The sequence below is a fragment of the Dermacentor silvarum genome, chromosome 2 (genome assembly GCF_013339745.2).
Source record: "Dermacentor silvarum isolate Dsil-2018 chromosome 2, BIME_Dsil_1.4, whole genome shotgun sequence".
NCBI lineage: Eukaryota > Metazoa > Arthropoda > Arachnida > Ixodida > Ixodidae > Dermacentor > Dermacentor silvarum.
Genome location: NC_051155.1, coordinates 57,602,633 through 57,620,550, shown reverse-complemented (window position 1 = coordinate 57,620,550; position 17,918 = coordinate 57,602,633). Strand labels below are relative to the sequence as shown.

At 46.6% G+C, this 17,918-nt stretch overlaps 2 protein-coding genes across 2 annotated transcripts in view; both read right to left on the bottom strand.

Annotated features, from left to right (window-relative positions):
• Nucleotides 1-17,918, bottom strand: part of LOC119440063 (retinal-specific phospholipid-transporting ATPase ABCA4) — a 177,129-nt gene that overhangs the window by 95,873 nt on the left and 63,338 nt on the right. The gene's annotated exons all lie outside the window — the stretch shown is intronic.
• Nucleotides 1,058-9,891, bottom strand: LOC119440060 (phospholipid-transporting ATPase ABCA3-like). The gene is made up of 3 exons (XM_037705005.2): nt 9,725-9,891; nt 3,686-3,908; nt 1,058-1,332 (listed from the first exon to the last, which is right to left on the bottom strand). The coding sequence occupies exons 1-3, from the start codon at nt 9,877-9,879 to the stop codon at nt 1,084-1,086; spliced, it is 627 nt and encodes a 208-aa protein (XP_037560933.2). The 5' UTR covers nt 9,880-9,891; the 3' UTR covers nt 1,058-1,083.

Sequence of the window (17,918 nt, the reverse complement as noted above, 5' to 3'; positions counted from 1 at the left end):
CAGCAGTGCAAAAATTTTAATAAACTATTTTGTTCCCATTCGGGAGCGGCGTGGAGACTGCATCGATAGACCGAACTTGGTTAAAGTAGGCTAAGAATGCTATTTGAATCAAAGTAAATGAAATATGTGGCAAATCAGTTCCGCGGAAGACCACAAGGTGACAAATCTGATTTTTTCTCTTTCATAAGTGAAACATATACCACAATGCCTTTCTTACCACTTGATTGTACACGTGAACAGCCTCAATAATCGGTGCATAATCACATACTCAATGGTAAAATAAAGTCGATGTACATCATCTCTCTAGCTCAGCTGCCCTTCGCACAGTAGTTATACGAAATACTTGGAAGTCGCTACTCGACTTTACCGAGCCGCATGATAAAATATTTTAATAAGTATTGTGGGACTTGCTTGAAAAATGTACGCCTCCACGTCCTCTCCGACGCGCAACTCCGTATAGAAAGGAAATCTTCAAATGACAACGCCAGCCATAGTACGCTGTTCAGCATCAGCAGCAAATAAAGTGTAAAAAAATTGGAGGACCCTTAAGCTTCGCCTTTAAGAGTGGAACGCGATAGCATTCATAGCTCCATGACTGCTTCTCACGCTTCGCGACAAGTGCATCTTATGTATACCGTAATGTTTACCGGGAAGCGGTGGCGGCGAAGGCTATGCACGAAGGCGAGCTTTATGGTATAAACGCGGCCTCTTGCATGGGCCGATCTTCTGTTATTGTTTCGCACTTTTATTGCTCCCGTCTCAAAAGATCTAACATAACAGGCATGCGCTGTCAGTGTTTTGTTTCATATTCGTTTGTGGGTTGTCATTCTCAAAATTCCGAGGAATACCTTCGTAAAGAATGTAAGACAAGGTATAAGCAACTTTAGTGATAGAAGAACTTTAGTGCCGTATAGAGTATATACGACAATTTTCCCTCGCGGGACGCCAACGCCGGCTACGGCGCAGACACCGGATTTTCTGCGACACGGGGCCCTTAACGCTATCGCGTAAATACCCGATGACGTCACACAAGAGGCGCGCACCACTCGGCTATAGCGGGTTGGCGTTTAATTAGCGTGCGCGCTAGGCCGTGGCCGGTATGGTGGCGACTCCCGGCGGCGCGTCCTTTTCGTAGTAGCGAATCTGGTTGTCGCCGAAGTCCACCATCTTTCGCTCGCGCGCGAAGCCGATGAACACTTCCCCGAGCGAGGTGTCGTTGACGAGGAAGTCCTCGAACTTGATCTCTTCCTGGAGCATGTGTAACTTGAAGACCACCTCGCTCCAGATGAGCGGGTAGTCCACGTTGGGCTTGAGCCGGTAGCGCATCTGGTCCTGTGCAGGCAAAAAGAACATCGGAAGCTAGGCATGCAGACTTTTTTTATCAGATTTAATGCAGATTAGTCCAATACATCATATGGTCCTGAACATGTTTTTTTTTTAATTTTAAACATAGGAATTGTAATGTCACTAAGCTGTGATGACCATAAAAGTTGATTTCTATACGTGTTGACAGTTGACACTTTTTCTATAGACAAGCAAGGTGTTCGTTTTTTTAAAAAGTTTTGAAGACCCTTGGAGGAAGGGGGGTTGCGATAACAGCGATTGAGTTTCGACATGTTGCAATAGTGACCTTTTAAATATCTTAGACGTTGCGGTTTTCGAAGGTTTCAAGATGTCGAGGAGTCAAACCCGTAATTCGCGAATGTCACTAAAGTTTTATGAATGCTCTCTTGTGGCAGCTCTCAGAAGTGGGAATGCAATCAGTGCATGCGCGGCTCATACACAGCCGGCGATAGCCTGACAGGCGTGCCCTTCACAGGCTAGAAAAAGCAGTCTTTCCTAGCCCGGAAATGAGGTTTGGTTTTCGGCCATGGCGGCCTCATTTTGATGAGGGCAGAGTAAAAAAAAAAGGAAGATTGTGCACCACGCCTTTTTTGCACATATGAGAACCACAGGCCGCCACATGAAGTCCATATAGTTCCTCCCCTACGGAATCGCTTATCATCTGTTGCTTAAGGATGACAAACTTCAAAATAAATAGCTCTGCACTCATGATTTTATTTTCCTTGTTCGTGGCACCACGGTTGAATATTACATTAAAATTAAATCCAGGGGTCTTAAGTGCAAAACCCACGACATGATTATGAGGCACGCTGTAGTGGGGGCCGGACTTCAAGTTAATTTCGACCGCTTGGAGTTCTTTAACGTGCACCAACTGCACGGTACAATGGCGTTCTTGCATTTCGCCCCAATGAAAATGCGGCTGCCGTGGCCGGTATTCGATCCCAACGCCAAAGCCACTACGACGGCGGGTTCGCGGTTCAAGATGGCACCGCTACGAGATACATTTGTTGAAGAGCTGCATCAAAGGAGCCGTCAGGTTTTTTTCAGTTTCATTTTGAGGGTTTAAATTTGGTGAGAAAGACTTTATCTACTGGAAAGGCAACATATGGGCGTGACGCAGATCATCAAGTGGCCTACAGAAATGATAAATATGGCAAACATTAGGCGATCCAATGGCATGCGGGGATCAGCGTTATGCTAAGCACTTTTTTGTTGAGTACACGCATCGCTACACTATCGTCCGTGATAAGGAAGCAGTGGCAAATGCAGCGCTGTTCGACTGAAGGAAAAATTGTATAAATACATCGGGTATTTACGTTAGCTCACTTCCAGGACGTCATGGGGGAGGCGAACTTCCTTCTTTATCGGCGTCGATCGGGGCCACATGGGGCAGGTGCATATTTGGCACAATCTCTCACTAAATCGCGTAATTAAACATTTTCGCAAAGCCTTTTATGTAGTCTGTTCACTTATTCGTCTCACATTTATCTTGTGGCAACTGAGTCAATTGTTATTGCGACGCGATCGCCACCATTCGCTGGTGCTCTACTCATATTTTGCTTGCTCGAGGCGACGTTTTCACTCCGTATACCGTGCTTAGCGTTAAAGCGCAGTTTTGCTTACGCGGCGCGTCGCCTTCTTCCGTTCTGCTAATCAGTCTTTAGTTGGTGGGCGTCTAGGCTGCCATAGCCGTAGCTAGTTACCCACACAGTTGAGGCAAAGAATGCTTGTTTCTTCGCGCCAATCAATTTCGTGGTCTGTTGCTCGTGAAAACAAATGACGTAGTGTTCGTGAAACGCTGAAACGGAATACAGTCGCCCGACCTCTGAGAGCCGTTGAAGAGTCGCATTTTGACTAACTAGACAGGCCACATGTACAGGCAGCACTAGTCCCATATTTGGCACGTGTAGAATACGCCCTCGAATGAAGAGGGTGTATTCTACGGCAATAAAATAACAGCTTCATCTTTACAGTCCCTGGCTAATTCCTGTCTTAAAATACCCACATTGTCATTTCTACAAGTATTTTCGCCGCTCGGCAATGCCCGTCTTACGACTCATGTATACGTAGATTGTGTATCTCGCACTAGCCATCCAAATGCTTTGGTATCGCCACGCACCAACTTTCTCTCTTTTTTTAGGCATTTCTCGCGTAGCAATGACCTTTCGAGCTATATCACGCTCATCTGCAAACAACACTCACTTGAAATCGGCCCTTGAATACGCGCACGCTTCCGATTTACCTAACTGTCAGCTCTGCTGGTATTCTTTCAAACCCATTCGCTTCGTAATGACCTCAAACGAGGGAACTTTGTAAATGAATCAATACAAGAGAGGTGCACCTCTCGCTTCTCGGCGATGACCGAGTTTGGGAACTCCCGCTTGATGCCCCGGTTGATCTCCTTGATGGAGCCTTCCTGCGTGCTCTGGGCGACGGTCAGCTTGACGATGATGGTGCAGCCCTGGGTGGCCGACTGCTTCAGGGCCACCGTGTCGCCCACGCGCGTGAAGTCGCCGCCCGACAGGATGCCGACGCGGGTGCACAGCTGGTCGCACTCGCGCATGCTGCGTGCAACCAGTGCGGGGACACGAGGTGAAACCATCAGATATGCTGTGGCGTAATAAAGAAACCGGATAGGAAGCTTACGACAGGGGGAACGTGCGATAGAAAGAAAAATGTCACAGTTTCGCCCTAAGGGCGAAGCAATGAATGCGATAGCAACACAGCAATGTCATACGAAGTAAGGTGAGCGGCTTTGGCAGCAATATGAATTGTAGTAAACATGAGCTGAGAGATATAACCGCGGTTAAGCTTAACCATGGTTTACAGGGTTAACCGTGGTTAACGCGAGCGCGGTCTGCCATTGCTACACGGACTTGGTTAAGCAAACCAATGCAATCACGTGGTCCTCATGTGTGCAAAATATTTTGCGCAAAGTTCACTGTGTATAATAAAGAAATAATAACCAGCATGCAGATAAATGTTGCAATAAAATATACGCTCACATTTTCAATACTGCAAGCCTTTATAGCTAAATAATGTTGATGAACTTGGCGAGTTTCACATTAAGTCTTTCAACACTGCTTGCTGTAGCCGGTTTACAGTGGCTAGTAGCCGGTTAGTAGCCTTTACGAGAGCCAGCGCATTCCATTGCATTTCTTTTTGTTGTGCGTGGTAGTTGCGATGTGTTAGCAGTTTGTGCGCATTATTTTATCTGCTACAGGTTACAAGTGTCGTATGGCCAGTAGGCTTTGCTGAGAATAATTCACGTCGTGTGTTTTCTGTGCTCAATTGGTTTGTGTGTGTGATTCGAGTTTTAGCATATATGCGGGCATTCCTTGCGTTCGACCGCAGTGCGGTAAGGTGATCCTCCCAAACGCGTATAAATGTCCTTGTTGTAGCGTTGGACCAGTTACTGCGCCTTTGGCTCATTGCGATTTCGGACGACGCTGGTGCACTCGCAATTGCCATGGCGTCCGCCATCTTGCCTGTTCGTCGGTTTGCGAGAGTAAACCGAGGTTGCCAAGCTCGGTTTGCGATAACCATGGTTAGGGGGCTAACTACGGTTACGCCTGCCGTGTAGCTAGCGGTAACTGCGGTCAGCCGTAACCGTAGTTAGCTTAACCTCGGTTAAGGCTGTCCGTGTGACAGGGGTATAAGCAGGTGTGATGCGGCGTAAGTAGACCGACATGAAGAGAGACTCGATTACCACGAGAAGGCGCGTGTGAAACGGTGATGTTGATGAGAAGCGCTTCCCGTGGGCAGCGCGTGCGAAGGGACACACCTGTAGTGCTGCACTGCCAATCCGGGCAGCACTGCATGTGTAGCGTGCGTTGGAAAATGTGGCCCGACTATTACTAACTGAATGAACAAGCGTGGTGTGAGCGCGCACAAACAAACATGAATAGATCACACTGAATGACTGCAGACAACGACTGTCAAAACGCTGGCAGCGAGCCCATACGCTGCAGAGGGCGAAGTTACGTGCGGTCTATCGCTTCAACGGAAACTGAGCGGCGAATGCACGGCGCATAAAGGTCAGAGCCGTGTGGAGATAAGAGACGGTGCGGGCGAGCGCCGAGCGCGGTTGTTGGCAGAGTAGAAGTGTGCCCCCCCCCCCCGCGCTCCCTCCGGCACTGGCTTCCCGCATCCTTGCTTGCGCGTGGGTGATTGAGTGCGTTCGCTCTCCGTGATAGCGCGCGGCCCCGCACGCTTCCGCTCGGGCATACGGCGCGCGGCGAAGATTTTATCTATAGGGAACCTCACGGCGACGGCGACGGCAGAAATCCGGTTGAAGTGTCCATATAATTGCTATCACAATAAAAAATGTCAGGTTTAATGTGGAGAGATACGAAGACGAGACTGTGGATTGGACATCGGGCGCTGGTAGAAAATGTTCCAGCAGAGGTGAAGAAATGGAGTTGCCTGCGTTACTATATGAAATGGGTTCCGAGGGATGGAAACTAACGGCGAACAAGGACGGTGCAGAATTACATGAAGTGAATAAATCGGGAATCTTGCATGCGCGTGAATGGGTCGGGTTCGGTTGGCACCGGACGGGGGTTGAGGATCTTTGGTAGAGGCTTTTGACAGGCAGTGAAATTAAGCTGACGTTCACGATCATGATGGTGTTAACCCTTTGTTGCACGAAGAAAAATTACACACGCAAACTGTGGTTACTTTTACTTTTCTACCAATGTACGTCCAGAAAAAGCCGAGAAATTATTTTTTTCTGTGCTTTCAAATGTCTATTGCACAAAATACAGAATGTCCACTACAGTGCACAACATGCACACCATCTCCAGTGAGTGTAAAGTGCTATCAGTTTTCTTTTGGTCCAGCCACATTAACAAATTAAGTCTCAAAACAAAAGTTTAGATGCAGCGCACGCTACTCTACGTTATGGAATACGAAAAACACAAACAAAGAAACGCAGTCACCTGTGCCGGTAATGCGCAAGTATACTTTGCCATGACGTTGTCAGCAATTTCTTTTTAGGGGAGGGGGGCGACCCACTTGACCATGGAGCGGATGACTGGACAGGCGAGTGTTGTCACACGTCACTTTGTGCCACATATCCTGATTCACGGCAATTCTGGGGTGGGGAGGAAAGGGGTGCACGTGCCCGGTGGGCTTGCCAACCGAAATTTTACATATTAGTGTAGTACAATAATTCCGACAAGAAAAATTATTGATGTTACAATGACGCACGCGACGGCAAATAAACTTGCTTAAGCAGGTGGCCTTAATTTTGCTGCGGCAGGAGCTGAGGGTAACTCATTCAGTCGTTTCTTCCTAATAGCTCGCTGGATAATATAATGCACAAAGTGTTACTATATTAAAATATAAGGCAAATAACAAAAACAATTCAATCGAAAGTGAAAGAAGCCATGACTACACTGCGCAGAAAATGCTCCCACGCACGTTTTGTTGTTCCTGTCATGCATGGCGTACACTACAGTGGACATTTTACAAAATGTGTTCCGCAGAAAGAACCTGATTTCGCTCTGCCACGATATTGGCAGCTCTTGCATCCGAAGGCTTCTTCGATCCCGCGTAAACAACTATATGAACCTAAACGCAATGTCACGAAAGTCATAAGTAAAAGTGGGGGGTCGTGCGTGACTTAACCGCTTGAAGAACAGGACGCTATCTTTGAAGCAGAGTTGGTAAAAACGGTGGTTGGTGGCACCTTCTAGGGCAGCTATAGGAAACTTCTGTTATCCACTGAAGTTGACACTACGCACAACAGCTTCTCGGAAGCACTAAACTTGCTCAAAAAAAAAAAAAATATCCGAAATTTGTACACTGTAGTAGACAACTAGTATGCAACAAAGGGTTAAAATCTCAGCCGCACCGTTCTCCCTGTTCTTCCTAAGAAGAGTTTGCTTGCCTTCGGACGCCCTCATGGGGAAGTCGCATCTTAACAATGCCTGTGCCTTCTCTCATCGCAGGGACAGAGAGCGGCTGCGCATGTTCGTAAGGTTGCGGGGCTGTTAGTGCCATGCTGCGGGAACATGGGAGGATACGAATCAGAGGCATGTTGTAATAAACTTGTTTTTGGCCTCATTCGGTGTTTTTTGCATTTTTTGCAGTTAAGGAAGACAGAGGCCTTGAAAAAATAAACTATGGTGCGTATGCGATGATGTTTCCTATGTCGTCGTTATTGTTTCTGTCTATGTTTGTCTTTTTGAACATGTTGTGGAAAGCTGGAGAGCGGCTGGAAATGGCTATGTGAATACGCGCTTGACAATGGTAGTGGGTTTGGGAATACATTTGATGTACTGCTCCAGTAGTTACAGCCTGTGATGTTACAGGTGCGAAACGCTGTCCTGAGCGTTGTGGTTGTGGCGTTCGCTCACAGTGCCAGAGAAAACCATTTATTTAATTATACTCCCGGAGGAGTATTGCGTGATGGGGGGGGGGGGGTACAGGTTATGTGATCGTTAATATCAGCGATGTTATCAGGAAGACCATTCGAATGTTTAATAGCGCGTTGCAAACCATACGAGTTGAATGCATTAGTACAACGAAGAATGCGCTGGTAGCTGAGGTGATTGTGCAAGCGCCTAGATGTGCGGGATGAACGAACAAGAGGCAGAGTGGATTAGTGCTCACTATGAATGATTTTACGTTGCAGAAGAAGCAGGGCTACATCCTGGCGTGATTGAAAGGATGGTAATGACAATAACCACTTGATGTTAGATACGCTCGAATATGGACTGTAATCTCTGGCACTAAAACGTGCAGCACGGACTCGAGGGTCTGGATTAGCTATGCCATGATGAGATAACCAAATTGAAGCTGCAAATTCTAGTTGGGGTCGAACTTATGCTTGATACTATCTTGCGAAGGCAGGAGCGCCGTGAAGGCTGTGTTTGAGATAACCTAGCGTACGCGAGGCTAGGTTATGCCAAGGTATGACAATGCGCGGGTGACGAGGCCGTTGTCGAGCGAGTAACTGAAGGTGGAACACAATGTTTACGTGTAAATGTTATTACTTTACATCTATCGGCATTGACAATGATGGTGCAGCCCTGGATGATGTCGCTGGCGTTGCAGACTGGAAGGGCGGGAAAATATAGCGTGAACGGCGAACATAGCTTGTTCGGTGAAGCTGAGACTAGACAGCGCAGAGGCTAGAATTAGAGGCACATAAAATGCATTATTGACAGAAATCATTGTATGAAAACCTGTCAAATGTCTCGCATAACTACCATACAATGCAGTAGCGTACGTGCCTTCCAAGAGCGATGAAAAATATCATTTGAATACGTTTCTCCTGTAGGTGAACATGAATACATGGGATTATCTTATAAAGCATGTAGACCAACCTCATACTCAAGGCACAGTACAGAAATTACAGGTGTATAATACAGAAATTTAAGTTGTCCACAACTCTTTATAAACCGGTATGGTTGGTATACATCGTAGTGGCTTAGGTGCTGAGGAAAACACAGTAAGATTACGATTGTTATGCAGAGAAGACGGGTACATTCATAAGTTAAATTAAGGGAACACGCGAATGATTTTAATAAGGAAGCCAGAAGCCACATCGCTGGTCATTGTGTGCACTGCATGCCGTGGCTGGCTGACATTGTTCAACTCGGGTGGTTGTGTCAACTGCTCGTCAGTTGCACTGACCTCTAAAGATGTAGGCCTTCTTGAAGGCACGTGATTAGTGTTACCCTCTGCATTTCCTTCATTGCTTGCCTGGGATTTTTGCGCATTCGGGACTTGGGTGAATGTTGTTCGGAGGTTCTCTTTTGTGTGGTTTTCATAAACTTATTGAGTTGCAAGTAGCGTCGTTGTCAATCCTCCTCTTAATATGTTCAGCGCCACTTTCATACAAAAAAAGTACAAGGCAATAATGATTTGTGTTTCCGGTGGGTTCACATTCAAATGATGCAATTACAGCTCAATCTCCCGAGAGGTGCTCGAAAATAAAAAAAAGACTTTCTATACAATGAGCACAACATTATATGTAACTTTTGAGAAGTGGGAGTACGTCAGAATGCTTCCGCCATATTTTCCTCAGTCTACAATGCATGGTATTTATGTTTTGACCAGCAACGAAGTGCACGAATGGTAGCTTCGTCACCTCATAATTGTGTTGGCATCTCCACTGAAACTATTAGTAAATAGAGATAGCCGCGTCGCACAAATTCATCAGAATAAACTGGTCCCATCTCTGCAAGCACGTGCACCAGGGCTGTGAGTGCCAGCTCCGTTTTTGAGTCGCTTCCTAGTTGCGTTCAGTAAATTTCTTGCTTGCTTTCCGTTCAAAGCGTGAACCGTCAGTTCAGAGTCTGCGCCCTGATCACATAGTTTGCGTAACACGTCAAAGCACGTGCATATAGGCTTGCGAGTAGCGACCTACCAGTGTGATGTGAAGAGCACGGCCATGCCGCTGGACCGCTGGATGCGCGTGATTGCGCGGAACAGGCGGCCACGGGATATGGGGTCCACGCCGGATGTGCACTCGTCTAGGATGACCAGCGCTGGGTCTCCAACCAGGCTCATGGCCAGAGACATCTTGCGGCGGGCACCCGAACTAGAAGCAAGACAAGCGAACGCGCTCGAATGCCGCAGTCTGAGGTATTGCTATAATAGCTACAATAGGCCGTTTGGCTGTAGTATACCAGGAGAATATTGCCTTTTATGCCCAATTAGGTAAACTTAAGTCAGCCTATAGGGAGACCACCGAGTCAGCGCGTAAAGGCGCTACTTGATTCACAATTAACGGGTCCATCCAATAGGCGTCGCAACACCCAGCGCAAGAAGGTGCGCACGACATCAGCCGAGCCATGCGGTGCAATCTATGCTTCGTGTCAAATGTGCAATGCGCTATGAAAGAAAACTATTGTCCAGTATACGGCTGGACAGAAAACCCAATAACATATGTATTGCCACGGATATGCGGAAATTTCGATAAGTTGTCACTGTCCACGTCAGTAGTGTTCGCTGCGAAGAGGAGCTACATGCACATAACAAAGGAGCACGCAGTTTGTCGGCATCTACCCTCCTGGCAGTGCTGTGAACTTCCCTTTGCTATCTAACTTACAAACCATGAGACAAAAGCCATGGTGGCTCAGTCTGCAGTCTGGAAGAAGTTACGCTGCTGAGAATCAGTTTACAGGTTCATCTGCGTGTCATGGCAGCTGCAAGTGGCTGACGGCGGAATGAAAAAAAAATCAGGAAGCTTGGGTTCTTAAACTTGGATGCTCGTTAAAAAAAGAGAAAAACTTTCAAAGCGCAATCTCGAACCCTCCGCTATGGTGTCGCTCACAGTCACTGTGTTATTTTAGTGGCGTTAATCCAATTACGTCAAACGATGAGCCATAAGACCACCCGTCAATCTACTCTCTGCCAATCAGACACCAAGGTTTGTGTGGTATTCTGCTCGCGAAGCGCAGGGGACATTTTCCAGCCGGATCTTATTGCGGTTCACGTGATTTACGTGTTTGCTCTTCCAGCGCAGCGCGTTTCATCTGTCATCAAAACTGAGAGCGCTTTAAACTTTGGAGCGTGTGATCGCTCTTGAAATTTAGCTGACACTATTGTGCACTCGTGCCACACTGTAAGCTGCGATGTCACTTTGGAGCAGTCTCTGTCGCAAACTCTTTTCGAACATTAAGCGTACATTTTTATATCAAAATTAGCATGATGCAACCACTTTTCTACGGCGTCTTGTTGATGCAGCGCATCTGTGCCGCGTGGGGACCTTTGACCTGAACGCACTGGTCATTGCAAAACGGCGCGAACAAAGCAAGGACGACGTGTGAATATGTGTAGAGGCGGACCCGTCTTCTTCGCCTTGTTGGAACTGCTGCGTGATTATTAACGGCTTATAAGTCATTCATCCTAAACAACTTCGCTCTGAAGCGGGATTGTTCCTGTTATTATGAAAACGCGTCGCAAAATTGTGCAGGCTCGGCGCAGTGATAGTGACAGTGCGCGCTACTCTGGAAACAGGCCGCTTAAATGTATTTTCTTTCCTTGATGTCACATCGTGCTGCAGTAAATGTTTTTCTTTACATCTCCCTGTTTATATGTTGAGTGCGTGAGCGCTTTTGTCACTACCGCCCCGCGATTTGCGACCAGAAATGATGAAAAATTTACCAGCCTCTTTTCTTTTTCTGAACTTGCTTTGGAGCATTAGATTGTGGGGCCATTGCGCTTAAGCTGATAAGGTGTCGCAATTCAAGCTGTCATGCTTTTGACGGCATTTATTTGAACAACACGCAAGCTCTGCCGAAAGATGAAACAAAATACCTCTTGTGAAAGTACATCCCGCTCTGTCGGATCTAGAAATGGTATTTTATTTTTTTGTGAAAACGCTTTATCAATATCGGCCAACAAATGTATGGATCAAGGTATACCCACATAAAGATACTGTCGGCGCGCCATATTGCGTTGAGTAGCCACTCTCAAATTCCCCTAAATCCTGACTAATATTTCGCTAGGGTTGTCGACACTGCTACTGCTCCATAATTTTTTGACGCAGCGCGTTTTTCACCGCATCCGTCGTAAATCACGTGCGTCGACTCAATGACGCGTTCAGCATACAATGAAACAATGCGTTGTACACTCTGGACTTGCGTCCAGAGAGTATAATTGTTATGGACAATGCCCGCACGTAATGTTCTTTCTTTTTTCTTTTGCCACCCTACAGAGCAACATGAGGGTTAGGGGAGAAGTCATAGTGGAGGGTTCTGAATTGATTTTGGTCACCAGTGGTCGTTCTCAAAGGATGCCAAATCTCGAGTACCGAGTTTCGTGTACAGAGTTCTCTGTGCACGAGAGTAATATGCATTCCTTCTCGTCTGTAAATGAGGCCGCCTCGACCGGAAGTCGAACCCGGGGCCTCGTGCACAGCAGTGGACCGCCATACCCACTGAGCCAGCAGGCAATGGTAGATTCCAGTGTTAGCATTCTCTGTCGCTTCTTTCCTGATAGTGGCCACATATATCTCACGTACACCGGATACAATGTCGCCCTAAGAACCACATATATATCGCAGTATATTCACGGTGTGTCAGCTAACTCGTGCCAAACCTCAAAAAAAAAAAAAAAATCCACTTGCACGTTACGAGGTTCCACCCAATTTAGTATCATTCACTATGCTCTTGAGTAACTCAAGAGGATTTTTTTTCTGTGAGCTTACGTGATTCTTTACCAATAAATAATTAACCAACTTTTAAAGTATTGTTTCAAGCCCAGTATCTTTAATGAAGAAGTTGTAGAGCCCATCGAGAAATAACAAGATAATTTCTTTCCATGACCATAGCTGCTGTGGTTTTAATTTTTTCGGGCTTCAAATAACGTGAGCGAGATTTAAAAATGATGTACTACGTGACTAGGCGCTTACTCGCAGCAATATTAGTGCCCTAAAGCATGCTACGAGCGAATGAAGCCGACGGAGGGCATGAACAGGCCTCGAGCAATGAATGGAGATGACAGAATAGAATGACCATGGCTACCACGTTTGCGTAGATATCTTGTTTGTTGAAGCACTGAAGCAGATGGAACCACGGCATATACGATTAATAACGCATATTTGCTGCTGACACACAGCGTAAAGGGCGATGGGGTTTTGGCGGCGAATGGCTAAATGAGTCGGAGAAGACGGGTGGGACCGTTGCCTTTAATTTTTGCTTTTTGGCTTATTCATACCTTCAGTTCGCGCACAGCATCGAGCAATCGTTCGTAGCACTACACGCACATGCCTAGTCGCGTGGTACTTTTTCAAATCTCGGCACACATTATTTCAACTCGGAAAAATAAAATCACAGCATTTGTGTTGTCAGCACGAAAGAAATTCCCGGAATATTTGTCAATAAGGTCTACAACGTTTCTACTGCAGATTTCGTATTTAAAACAATACTTTAAAAGGTGGTAATTATTTATTGCTAAATAATTACCTAAGCTCATAGTAAAAATGCTCTCAGCTGCTCAAGAGGGCATTGAACAACACTATAGGTTGGCTGCATTCTCGTAACCCACCAAAGGTCGTGGGTTCGAGTGCCTTAATTAGCTATATCTTAATTAACTGTGCCTTGATTAACTTGGCCTTAATTAACACCAACGGTAGTGGGTTCGACTTCCACCTATGATAGTGGGATTGAGTGCCGTAATGAACTCGACCTTAATTAAACCTGCCCTAATTACGTTTGCCTTAATTGACGTCATCAACTGCTTCGATTGACTCAATTGAACCATCGTGGCTCACTTGGACCCTTGATCGTCGTGTCACGCCAACGCTGGATTTTTGACCCTCATGAGCCATATAATTCTTTCGCATTAAAATATGCTATTCACTGTCCCTCCAAGAGAGAAACTTGGGGGAAGTGCTAGTTACGCGAAAATAACACCCGCCACTGCAGTAAATTATCAAAGGCGAGAGCTTACTGCAGTCGCCGTGAGAGTAGCAAGTGCTGCGGAGGACACAAAAGTGAGGAGTGCGCTGGGCGCTCATGACGCATTGCGAGCGCTTTCGCCCACACGTGGAGAGAGGTAAACGCGAACGCTAGCGAATTCTGGGTTGTTCCGTAGTGTTTGCTTTGTTGGCCTAAGTTGCAATTATATACCGGTTCCCGTCTTCTTTTGGAAAATCCGGGACGTAGGGTGCCGTCCAGCAGACAAGGCTCGCGTTATGCCCAGCCATTTATAGTGAAGCTTTCAGCATGTTTCTTTTTCTAAATTCGCCGCTCAGTCAGAAGCCTTCTCCATCGAACCTTTCAAATAGTTTCACCAGTGGCAGCTTCCGAGTCAGCTTAAAATTTTTTTTTTCGCCGGTGTCAGCAGTGTTTGCGTGAAGCCCTCTGCTCGGGGCACGTGCTGGCGTGACGTGTAGAACGAACTCGACAAAAGGCGGTACACGCTATCGGACGGCTGCGAATAAATCACGCGTGGTTGAGTTGGCCAGACACGTTCTCTCATTATTTCATGGAGTAAACCTATACAAAACTTTTCTTTATCCTTTGATAAAGATTCACTCGTCGACCACTGCCCTCCTCCTCTGCTGTGCCTTACACCAGGATCACAACGGAAAAGCGGAGTATTTGTGAGTCAGGTACAACAAGGCAGGATAAGCTCCGCCCTGATGACCGAAGCGCAGCAGCCGATTGCTTCCACGACTAAAGAAGTAGTCCCGCTGACGCCATTAGGCCCAGTTCGAAGCGCAGGCTGCCATGTTTTCTGTCGGTGGGGTAACCGGCCATCCGGCTCATGACGTCGGTCCAGAGTGCGCGCCCATTGGTGGAGGCTCATGTGCATCTGCCTTTGAGGGGCAAATGCCGCTGCCTTATAACATTAATTGTACCCCACTGTAGTACCCTCCAGACGAGCTCTCGATGCAGTGTTTCCCGCACTATTAAATTCGCGAGCTCTGAAGTCAACCTTGCCCCAGTTTTTGAAGACAGCACTTCTCGAACGTTTGCGCGCCACGTCGCTTTCTATTGCTTCGAATATGTGTTGCGAAATCAGCTGTACGTACATATTCTCATGGTACTTTTTCCCAAATAGAGAGAATGAAAGACTTTATATTTGATTTTGTGGGAACTTATGTGGTTTATGCTAGCACACCTTGGCTACATCCTCTCTTGATTACTTGTGCAGCGACTTCTTACGTTCACATGTGTGCCTGTGCAAATATGATCTTGGTGGCTTCTTAATTACTGTGACTGCGCTCAACCTAAACATGTACAGGCTTGAGCCCCATCAAGCAGTGGTTTGACACTGCTTATGTCTTCCCGTCCTGAGCTTTCGCAAAAAAAAAAGACCGACTGATTGACTGATTGTATAAAGCTGATTAATAAACTTTTGAAGCTACAGAAAGGCCAACAAATCACGAAAACATGCAAGGGGCGAGAACGAAAGGTTGCAGAGCCCCTTTTAGCGTAGCGGTAAAGAGGAGGACATTAGTCACCGGTCCCGCATATACTGACCCGTAGTCGACGGTCAAGTGCTTGGAGTGGCGCATGAGGCCGACCTGGTGCAGAATGTAGTGAATCTCCTTGTGCATCACGTGTGGCGCTAGGCCGCGCAGCCGCGCAATCAGCGCCAGCATCTCGCGCCCAGTGAGCTTGAAGATCAGCGGGTCCTCTTCGGGGCAGTAGCCAACTCGCTTGAGGTACTGCGTGGCACAACGTGGCCGTCAGCGAGCAATTTAGCACTGCATGAAACTAAGTGACAGTACAGTGGACGTATTACCGCCGTATGAAGGTAGGTATTCACCAAGGAAGCGCTTAGTTGCCTGGGCCGATGAGACTTTAGGAGAAAAATTTCAATAGCTCTATTTCCGGGAAGCAAAATAAGGTGTAGAATGACACATCGCGGCATAAATAACGTAAGACGAGAAAGAATGAAATGAATTCGCAAAGACCGAAATGTATCGCGTGGAGGTGGCGTGAGAATCGTTGTAAAACATGAATTCCAACCATGTCTTATACCCACCTACTCGCCGCCTGACGTAGTCTGGATTGTTGCAGGTCATTGTCATGTGCACTGCGTTATTGCTGCGTGCTGTTGGCCTTCTGATAGCCAGCCTGATCTCGTATATCATTTCAACGATGTTGTCGAGAAGATTACGAATGAGTTTCCGAGTGCCGTTTTCGTTCCGGCTGGTCATTTTAATTACCCAGCAAGAGAATGGTTGACACCTTCTTTTATAGGTAACAGAAATCGCCAGGAATGCCTTCTTTTTCCTCATACGATAGACGAAACGTTTCCCCATTGGTAAGAGAATCGATATGGGTAAAAAGGCATTCTAAATCTTAAATTTACGAACCACTCTGAATGCACAAAGTGCCCTCGTTCTTGAAGAACTAAGTGGTCACTGAGTCGTTCACTGCACACTCGAGATACCGCGCTCAAAAAAACAACAGAAATAAAAATAATACTCATCTATGCCCGTGCAGACATTCACAAGATTAACTCTATGTTGGTGGCTTTTAAGGCTGAATTCCTGCTCGATTCGCCAACCAATTCGTTAAACAGATGGTGTTTATTTATGGACGGCCTGAAAGAAATGGAAGATTGCTGCGTACAAAAGTTAACACTCGCATCAAATCGAGATGACCCTTGGTTCAGGCGGCAGGGGAAGATAAGATTTAACAAGAAAAATGTGCCTTTAGAAAAGCTTGTAGATCGAATTCCGGCTTGAATCGGGATAACTACAAAAATTTGTCAAGGTTAACCGAGGCCACCAATCCAAGACGATAAAAATAAATATTTTAACTGCACTCTGCCTAACATGATGAAAACCCACCCCGAAGAAGTTTGGCGAGAAATAAACCCAAAGCTAACCATCGCACAACTCAGAGGTGACGATGGTAACGTACTGTACAGTCAATATAGGAAAATTTTGGAAATCTTAATCGCCATTTCGCTCCGGTTTTCTCAGACGAGCTGCCAATACAAGCAATGACGCTTCCAGGGCTCCAGTGAATAAACACAATTTTTCACGAATCTCAATAAACAAAGGGGCTTCCGATCAAGACTTGCCCTGGACTAGATGGAATTAGCGCAAAACATTTAAAACTAACGTCAGATAAATAATATTGCCTTTTTTCACTAATATTCCAACAGCAGCTACACACTGGGTGTCTTCCAGAGGACTTGAAGATTGCACATGTGATTCCTGTCATTATATCTGGAGACACTTAAGTGCTTAGCTAACAATTACAGTCCCATTTCTCCAACTTTTATTAGCTGCAAGCTATTAGATCATATTGTCGCAACGTCAGAAACAGAGGTCGCACAGCCCTGATCAAGAGGAATAGCAGGAGGTCGCCTTTTTAATACAGCGCGCTGCCGCGACTTCTTCTTCACCGCGCCTTGATCGAAACGCGCGTGCCTGCTCGCATATTCCTCCTCTTCATCAGAGTACAGGCGCGGCATTTGCTTCCCTCCGAAGGAAGCATCGTCCCGATGCGTAACTTAAGCATATGAGGGCGGCGTACAAATGGCACAGAGTAAGACACGCAAAACAAAACCACAAAAAAACAGCAGAAAAGAAGAAGCGAAACTTAGTTCGACAGATACGGCTTCATCCGCACCACATGCACCACTTCGGGTAAGTGCTTGCGGCGACTGGAGTTACTGTCACTGTCAGGAACGACCTCGTAGGTCACGTCGCTCAGGCGCCGAATCACCCTGTATGGCCCAAAGTACCGTCTTAGCAATTTTTCAGAAAGTCCACGACGGCGTATGGGTATCCAAACCCATACTTTATCGCCGGGAGTGTAGAGAACGGACCTGTGTCGAAGATCGTACCGTTTTGCATCTTGGCCTTGCTGATAGCAGATACGTACGCGGGCAAGCTGTCTAGCTTCTTCGGCGCGCTGAGTAAATTCGACAACGTCGTTAGGTATGTCGTCACACTCGTGAGGCAGCATGGCATCCAACGTCGTCGTGGCTTCGCGACCGTGGACCAAGCTGAAGGGCGTCATTCGAGTAGTTTCTTGTCGAGCGGTATTGTATGCGAAAGTTACGTAAGGCAAAATCTGATCCCAGTTCTTGTGTTCCACGTCGACGTACATGCATAGCATGTCTGCGAGGGTCTTATTAAG